Below are 9,182 nucleotides of genomic sequence, written 5' to 3'. Positions count from 1 at the left end.
CCCCCCCCCCCAAACCGGACATGACTTGGGACCTTACCTCTCAGGCCCACACACACGCACACATACACACACACACACCAGACATGACTTGGGGCCTCACCTCTCAGGTTCAGAGTGCCTTTTTTCTTTCCTGCTCCCCGTGACCAAGTGTTGACATTCAGGCTATGGGAGCTGCCCTATAGGAAGGTCCGCACCCCTGCCTGCTCCAGCAGCTGTTGTGTTCATGACTGCAGAGCAGACTGCGACAGGCCTGCTGCCCTCCGAAGCTACCTCTCCTCGCCATGTGAGCACATTTCCCAGCCTGTGGTGGCCACGGCCCCTGTGTCTGGAATCTCACACCCTCATCTAGTTTGTGCTGATAATAAACACTGCCCCTTAGTGCTCGGTGTTTCTCATATTGTGTACAACCTGAGCAACATCTGGGGACTACCATTCTTATGCCAGCTCAGGGCCAGGAATGGACACTTCTTTTCTAGAGCTAACTGTAGTCCAAATGTAGTCAGGGGTCTCACTCAATGTCAGTGGGGGCCTGCTTCGCTGCTTCCAGTGCTGGTTACTGGGAGTGACTTAAGACTCAGCCAGCCGGACAGGGGTGGCGCACGCCTTTAATCCCAGCATTTGGGAGGCAGAGGCAGGCAGATTTCTGAGTTCGAGGCCAGCCTGGCCTACAGAGTGAGTTGCAGGATAGCCAGGGCTACACAGAGAAACCCTGTCTTGAAAAACAAACAAACAAAAGGTCTCCCAACCCCAGAAACTGGCCCACACCCAGGAGCTCCACTGGCTTTGTTCTCTTGAGTCTGTCTTGTCAGTTAGGAGGAGATGGGGCTGGGGTGGACAGAACGGGATGGAAGTGGGCTCCGAAGGATAGTGAGGCTGCCCTGCCCACCCCTGTGCACAGAGGCTCTCCAAGGAGGTCCAGAGCGCCCTGGCCAGAGCCAGCACCACAGCCGAGGAGACCATTAGCGCCATGAAGACGGTGCGCAGTTTTGCCAATGAGGAGGAGGAGGCCGAGGTGTTTCTGCGGAAACTTCAGCAGGTGTACAAGCTCAACAGGAAGGAAGCAGCAGCCTACATGTCCTATGTCTGGGGCAGCGGGGTATGTGTGGTCAGGCGCCAGGGCTGAGGGCATGGGCGTCCACATAGTCCAGGTCCCCACGTGTGGGTGTCAGGCTATCCGAGTCGTTCCTGGAAAGACCACAGTGCCGTTCCTTCAGGGGCTTCTGTCCCCCTATAAGGTGGCAGGGCCGGTAGGAGCTTGTATTCTCAGGCTAGCTAGGGTCCAACCTAGGCCTCAGTCCCTCCTAGAGAATGGAGAGAATCTGCTTTGTCCCTGTCCCAATAGTCTGGGAGGTAGGAGCTAGGCTGGCTTTGTCCCAATAGTCTGGGAGGTTAGGAGCTAGGCTGGGTTTGTCCCAATAGTCTGGGAGGTTAGGAGCTAGGCTGGCTGGGAATTGGAGGGCAGGAAGTAGCTAGAGGGGTACAGGGGAGTCAGGAGGCAAGGACTATTCAGGAGCTGCCACCTGAGACACTACTCCTTAAAAATGCCTGTCAAGCCTCTGTCAGCTCATCCACATGAGCACCTTCTGCCATGCACAAGGACGCTTGTCCAGCTGCTGGCCTCGATCTGGCTTGGAGTGGGAAAGGCTGTTGGGGATTCTGAAAAGGTTGTAGGTTGTCTCATCTCTCAGACATTCCCCCCCACCCCCCGCAAAATCCACAACAGGAGGTCCCCAAGATACAGCCCTTCTTCAGGAGTGTACTTAAAGGAACAAAAAAGCCTCACTAGTCTGCTCTGGCTGCCGTGTGACCTTATTGGTGCACCAACCTCTCTGAGCCCTGCTCTTTTGCAATGAGAACGAATAACTCTGCCCTGGCCCAGGAGAGGAACTTGAAAGTGGCATGTGCCAGCCAGGACCTTACAAAGAAAGCCTTGTTCTGCTGCCAAGCCCCACAGCCTGCTCCAGTGAGGGGCCTTTGTAGGGAGCTGCTGGGGGAGGGGTGTGAGTGACAGATGGGGCAATGAAGTTTCCGTTGGTGGCAGGATGTTCAGAGCTTCTAAGGCTGCCCTCCAGCACCCAGTGAGATAGTTCAGTGGGAAAAGACACTGTCACCAAGCCCAGTGATTTCAGGTCCTCTCCTCAAGCTTCTCTCCTGTTTCCCTGGTCTTACTAACAGGGAACAGAGTTGAGAAACAGAGTAGAGGGCAGGGCCCAGGGCTGGCTAAGGCCTGGAAGCATAAGCCATGCTTGTCTCCTTCTGCACAGCTCACACTCCTGGTGGTCCAGGTCAGCATCCTCTACTACGGGGGCCACCTAGTCATCTCGGGGCAGATGAGCAGCGGCAACCTCATCGCCTTCATCATCTATGAGTTTGTCCTGGGAGACTGCATGGAGGTGAGAGGCAGCCATGGGAGGGCGAGGGGTGAGAGGTGAGAGCAGGTTCCAGTTTCTGTGGGGTGGGCAGGTTTTAGCCAAACAGAATGCATGCAAGATTGCACTATGACCTGCCTCAGAACTCTAATACAACACCTCTAGGATAACAGTGCCAGAGAAGCAACCGCTGGCCCGGAACAAACGATGAACTATTGGAACACTTAACAGGCGCATTGCGTGTGTACTCCCTCTGACTTCACAGCAACCGTGTGCCATCTTGGTGTTAACTCGGTCCCCAAGGTGGACATAACTATAGCAGTACCTCAAGGGGCTGCACACAGGAGGCAGGCCGGCATCTTCCATCCATACTCCACCGCCACTTCCCTCAGTGTGGGGTGGGGCAAAATATTTGTACTCTTGTTTCTGAGAGAAGCCACCTCGTTGCTTAAAGGCACTCGGTGAAGAGTGCTACCATTTTGGCTCAAGTTTACACTGGGTGTGTTTGTAGCTACAGAGTATCCATTAAGACTCATTTTAAAGATTAAATCCTGGCTGAGGTTGGCCCCCTTGGCAGAGTGCTTGCTGAGCATGCGTGAACCTGGGCTCCACCCCCAGCTCAATGAAGCGTGCTGCTGTGGGCCTCCACCACAGCGCTGGAGAGGTGGAAGCAGGAGGGTGGGCGACAGAGCAGGGAACCAACAGCTGGCAGCTTGGGCATCACGTCAGAGTCCCCAACACTACAGCTGGGATGTCTCCAAGGGTCTGTGGTGTCCCCAGAGGGAGGGGACCCACGCTGACCACATCATGACTTGCCTTTTGTGGACTTCCTTCCCTTCCCTCCAACACCTAGTGGGGCATCACACACACCTTTAACCCCAGAAGCAGAGACTGGGGGATCTCTGAGTTCTAGGTCAGCCTGGTCAAATGGTCAAGTCCTGTCTCAAAGAGTCATCTTTAACTACATTTTGAGTTGTTTGGAACAGTCTAGATGGGCTACCTGAGGCCTAGAAACAATTGCCAGCTTGTCCCACACTTTTTAGTCCCAGCCTGGGAGGCAGAGGCAGATCTCTGGGATAGCCAGAGTTCCAGGATAGCCAGGACTACATTGTGAGACCCTGTCTTTACAAAAAGAGGGGAACTTAGGACGTGCTGTGGCAGGCAGAGGAAAGACTGCCTGCTCTGCCCTGCGCAGCACACACCCTCTGCAGGGTTGCGTAGGATCCGCGGGCCCTGGCTCCTAATGCCCAGACACTGTGGTATTACTTTTTCCCACCGCCTTCGTTTTCTTCATGGCCACTGTATGCTGCACCAGCAGGTGGCATCTGGGGGCTCCCTGCATCTCCTCAAAGCTGCAGCTCTGACCCACGACCTCCCCTCACCCCATCAGTGGTAGATGTCAGGAATGGGCTGTTGGTGGGACCGGGATGTGTGTCTTCCCTGCAGTCCGTGGGCTCCGTCTACAGTGGCCTGATGCAGGGAGTGGGGGCTGCGGAGAAGGTGTTCGAGTTCATTGACCGGCAGCCGACCATGGTGCATGACGGAAGCCTGGCCCCTGACCACCTGGAGGGCAGGGTGGACTTTGAGAACGTCACCTTCACCTACCGAACTCGGCCCCACACGCAGGTCCTGCAGGTAGGAGCAGCTTGAGGTCTGTCAGAACCATCCTTCCCACATCTTGGGTGTGTGGCCAGAGGCAAGAGAGGCAAGGGCTCCACTAAGAGGCCGACCATTAGCCCTCCAGTAAGGCCTGCTGGAGAGGGCTTGCATGACACAAGTCGAGTGCCTAGTAGGCACCAGGACCGCCTCCATCCCCAGTACCAAAAGGAGGATTGTGTGTGATGGTCGGGGGAACTTGACAAGAAGCCAGACTGGCGAGCTAACACTGCACTGCAATTGGTGTAAATGTTATCCTCAATCTGGATGTCATGCCCTCCAGAAGCACTGGCAGAATAATGGCTCCAGGGTCTGTTGAGGGAGAGGTATGAACCGCCAGCAGAACCTCTCCTCGGAGGTGACCTTGAGTCAGGGAGCAGGAGCTGAACAGGTGGCACTCCACAGAAAACACTCCAGACAAAGGGGACTGGAAATATAAAGGAGCCACCAAGCCAGCCCTGGTAGCTCAGGTTTGTCATCCCAGCTACTGATGTGGCCCGGGGCAGGAGGACCACGCGTTCATGCCCTCATCTGGACTGAACAGCAATGAGTGCCAGGCCAGTCCGTGAAAAGAGAGCTGAGCTCTCTTTTCCACCTGTGGACATCTACAGCAGGAGGACTGTTTAAAGGCTGGATAGTAAGTTCTAGACGGGCCTGGGTCACAGGATAGGTGATGTAGCTCAGTGGTTGAGCTCTTGGCTAGCATGCATATGGTGCTGGGTTCATAGTATCCCAGTATCTCAGAAGAACCACATAATGCTCAAAGTGCCCCAGTCCTAGTATCTTAGGAAGACCATTCAGGGGCCAGCAGTACCACAAGGGGCAGGCAGGGGGATGTCCTCCTGCCCCTGAGACTGGAACATCTTATGTCCCTGCAGAATGTCTCCTTCAGCCTGTCCCCAGGCAAGGTGACAGCTCTGGTGGGGCCCTCAGGCAGCGGAAAAAGCTCCTGTGTGAACATCCTGGAGAACTTCTACCCGCTGCAGGGTGGCCGTGTGTTGTTGGATGGCAAGCCCATCGGCGCCTATGACCACAAGTACCTGCACCGAGTGGTGAGTGCCACATGCCGGTCCCCCTACCCTTCCCTTTCTTGTGAGCCATGACACGGATGAAAAGAAAGGTGTAGTTCTGTCACTGATGTGACCTCCCCATGCAGAATGTTGTGGCACTCCACAAGCCACCACATGCCCCATCTCCTCTCCTAGAGGCAAAGCCCACCCCACCTGTGTGACAACCGTTTCCTTGATTTGCTCTAATTTGACCACCTGGACATACTCAGCCACATGGAGCATGCCAGCGTTGCTTTCGCAGCAGACTCCGTGAAGACAGTCAGCCTATTCATGAGCCCTCCATGTCCTCTCTGTGCCCGCTCTGCTTCCTGCAGCTTGAGCTCCAGGCACATTTAAAGTGCACAAGGTCCCTCCTCTTCCCGCACGAGCTCCTCACCTGCAGGTGCAGACAGAAGTGAAGTGCCGGGCTTACACAGGCCTTGCTTGCCTTCTTCTTTAATGTTTTCATCAGCAGACTACACAACCATCCTTACTGTGGTAGGAGCGTGTATGGAGTGTGTCGGCGATATTCACCTGTTTACTCTCTCTTGCTCCTGCTTCTACTCAAATGTCCTTTTAAAATAACACACACACACACACACTAAAGATGATTTAATTTTTTTCTTTAAAAGAAAGAAAAAGTTGATCCTGTGCTGACTAACAGACAAGCAGAGAGGCCTGTACAATGTTCAGTCTGTGTACTAGACACACCATCTACCCAGAGCCCTACACTTCAGGGGTGTGTGTGTGTGTGTGTGTGTGTGTGTGTGTGTGTGTGTGTGTAAGAGCGAGAGAGAGAGAGAGAGAGAGAGAGAGAGAGAGAGAGAGAGAGAGAGCATGTAAGGAAATGTACACATCTAAGTGAATGTGTGCGTGTGCGTGTGCATTATCAGAGCAAGATCTCAGGGCCTTCCGTGTTAGATGAGTGATGTACCACTGAGCTCTAGTCTCGATGTGGCAGGATGCACAGGCTGGAGAGCCCCCTGCACTGAACATATGTAAGCAGAGATGGGTGGCGGAGATGGGTGGCGGAGAAGGGTGTGTGACGTGCTGGGCGAGCGCTTAGATTCCCAGATGGCATCAGTCCTTCGCTCACTCGCCCAAGTGTCAGTGAGGAAGCAGCTTCCCGCCAGCTTCCTCACTTCCTGGTGGTGACAGGCATCAGGTCCCACTTACCTGCTTATCAACCATCCGGGTTTCCTCTGGGGAATACTGTCTCCTTTACATTTTTAAAATTATTGCAAGCACGAAATAGTCAAATGCAACACTATAGCCTTGAGTTAGTGATTATTCTCATATTGTAGTGATTTTTTTTGTCCTTTTTTCCTTTTTTCTCTCTCTCTCCCTCTCTCTCTCTCTCTCTCTCTCTCTCTCTCTCTCTCTTTCTCCCTCTCTCTCTCTCTCTCTGTGTGTGTGTGTGTGTATGTTCATATGTGTGGCATGCATGTGTGTAAGTATGTGTTGAGGGGCCTGGAGTCAGCCCAGATCACTTCCACCTCATAGTTTGGAGGATTTCTCTGTGAAACACATTGTAGCTGCTGATCCCCTCACTAGCCAGCTCTAGGGATCCTGCCTCTGTTCTCTGAAGCTAGAGAGGCAGGCCTCCAGGCCCACCCCGCAGTGTGGGCTTGGTGAGCTGAACTGGGGTCCTCTGATTTGTTCAGCAAGAAAAGTGCTTTAACCCCAGGGCACCTCCCAGCCCGCTAGTGCATTTTATAATGAAGATGGGACAGTTCCCTCCACCTTGCCTTTCCAGGTCTATCTCAGGGTTAGGGAATTCCTTGCTAACTTAGCTTCTGTCTTTATGTAATGATGTCAGTATATAAAAGCATGCTGTATGTATATATTACTGCATCAGTTACCTTTTTGTTTTTGTTTTTGTTTTTCAAGACATGGTTTCTCTGTATAGCCCTGGCTGTCCTGGAACTCACTCTGTAGACCAGGCTGGTCTTGAACTCAGAAATCCGCCTGCCTCTGCCTCCCAGCTTATGGGCAGCTAGGTTGTTTTCACTCACTTCCCAGTATTACGATATGCTCCCTATTGTTTGTGTCATGTGTGGGAGTTCCCAGTGTGGCCATGTGATGCATGTGGATATCAGGACAACTAGTGGGAGTTGGTGTTCTTCTTCTATGAGGGTCCTGGGAATCGAACTCAGATCGTCAGGCTCGGTGGCATGCCCTTTACCCTTCACCCACCACCCACTGGGCCATCCGACCAGCCCCTACTGCTCTTTTTGTGAATCAGATTCCTAGCCCAAATCACAGAGCAACACTGTCTTTGAACTACTCCTTTTGAAGACAGAAGTGGGTCTGCTGTAGAGGCTTGACACTAGCCACAGCTCTCAAGAGGCTCAGACAGGGGGGTTGTCAGGATTTCAAGGCAGCCTGAGCTATATACTGAGTTCTAGGAGAGTTGGATGACAGAATAAGACCTTGTCTCAAAAAGGGGGGGTGGGGATTAGATAGAATAAGCGCAACTGCTGGGGAAGCCTGCTGTCATGCACCCTATGGTCAGGGGAATCTTGGCTTGGCTCAGAGCACCAAGATTGCTGGCTCCAGATTGTCATTCTGGGAGGCCTGAGGTCTAGGATGGTCTGGGTACCCAGTGCCCTACTAGGAAAGAAGCAGCACAGCTGAGCACAGCCAGCCGGGCAGATCAGATTTCAGACCTGAGACTCCTGGCGTCAGCCAGACGGGGGCTTGGGAGACTCTGTGACAGCTGATGGGTTCATCGACAGACTCTCCTAGTCACCTTGCTCTCCAATGCCCCCCAACAGATCTCCCTGGTAAGCCAGGAGCCCGTGCTGTTCGCCCGCTCCATCACAGACAACATCTCCTACGGCCTGCCTACTGTGCCCTTCGAGATGGTGGTGGAGGCTGCACAGAAGGCCAACGCCCACGGCTTCATCATGGAGCTGCAGGACGGGTACAGCACAGGTACCAGGAGGCGACTCTGAGTTAGGGACTGATGCACCCAGGCCCCATCAGACCATTTTCTTCCCATCGACATGAAATCCCCATCACAGGAACATGCAGTGAGTCAGCCTAGGTGGCGTCTGGTTGGCCACAGTGTGGCACACCCCCCTCCTCCATCAGTCTTGAACATTTCATGTTCAAGATAAAGGTAAAGATCATGTACACCACCAGGCATGATGGTACATAAATATTCGCGTTCAAGGCCAGCCTGGCTACATAGTGAGACCTTGTCTCAAAAAAATGAACAAACAATAACTGGATGGCTTAAGGGCACTGCTGTTCTTCCAGAGGATCAGGGTTCAATCCCAGCACCCACATGGTGGCTCACAGCTGTCTGCAACTTGTGTCCTAGGGAATACAGTACTTCTGGCCTCCATGGGCGCCAGGCATGTGGTGCACAGGCATACATGCAGGCAAAGCACCAACACATAAAATCTTCTTTTTTTTTTAACAAATAATGTTTAGCTGCACATGGTGGTGCAGGGAGATTGTTTCAAGTTCAAAGCTAGCCAAGAGTTCATGAGGAGACCCTGTCTCAACAAACTATATGTGTATGTGTGTCTAAGTGTGTGGAAAATATTAGTCACTGGGGCCACTTAAAGACTTCTTTTGTGTGAGGACAGCTTTTGAGGGTCAGTTCTCTCCTTCCACCCAGGAGCTGGGACTGGACTTACCACTGCTGGTGCAGAAAGTGCCGTTCCCAGTTAAGACATCTTCCAGCCCTTTCTTGGGATTTATTTCAGATGTAGTCTTACTGTGTAGCCCAGGCTGGCCTTGAGCCTGCATCACCTGTTTCCAAGAGCAGAGCTCTCAAATTACAAACATGTACCCTGGCACTGGTCTTTTATTGGAGTTCCACTATGTAAAAATAACTGTCTTTTTATTCTGCCTTTTAATAGAAAAAGCTCGGCTCTTTAATTCTGCGCCTGGCCTTTGTCCTTAGCACACCTTAGTGACCTTTCATATTGGTTCAAGGACCTGACCTGCCTCCTCTTTACCTGCATAAGTGTGTAGGTTTTTATAGTGATTAGCTGACTCTGTTTCCTATTGACAGACATTTGAGTTTTTGGGGTTTTTTTTTTTGTTGTTTTGTTTTTGGTTTTTTGAGACAGGGTTTCTCTGTGTAGCCCTG

The 9,182-nt window shown here is 52.6% G+C and overlaps 1 protein-coding gene across 4 annotated transcripts in view; it reads left to right on the top strand.

The window, feature by feature from the left end:
* The window catches only part of Abcb9 (ATP binding cassette subfamily B member 9), a 52,537-nt gene that overhangs the window by 31,719 nt on the left and 11,636 nt on the right, over window positions 1–9,182 (top strand). For all 4 annotated transcript variants that reach the window (XR_004109577.1, XM_031337906.1, XM_031337904.1 and 1 more), the window contains exons 6-10: window positions 899–1,096; window positions 2,265–2,393; window positions 3,816–4,004; window positions 4,904–5,077; window positions 7,852–8,011. Coding sequence is in view for 3 of the 4 variants with exons in the window: in XM_031337906.1 (XP_031193766.1) it covers window positions 899–1,096; window positions 2,265–2,393; window positions 3,816–4,004; window positions 4,904–5,077; window positions 7,852–8,011 (850 nt within the window). In the remaining variant the exon portion in view is untranslated. The remainder of the gene's footprint in view (window positions 1–898; window positions 1,097–2,264; window positions 2,394–3,815; window positions 4,005–4,903; window positions 5,078–7,851; window positions 8,012–9,182) is intronic.

This window comes from Mastomys coucha, unplaced genomic scaffold (genome assembly GCF_008632895.1).
Source record: "Mastomys coucha isolate ucsf_1 unplaced genomic scaffold, UCSF_Mcou_1 pScaffold22, whole genome shotgun sequence".
Taxonomy (NCBI): Eukaryota; Metazoa; Chordata; class Mammalia; order Rodentia; family Muridae; genus Mastomys; species Mastomys coucha.
This window is presented reverse-complemented; position numbering and strand designations above follow the sequence as displayed.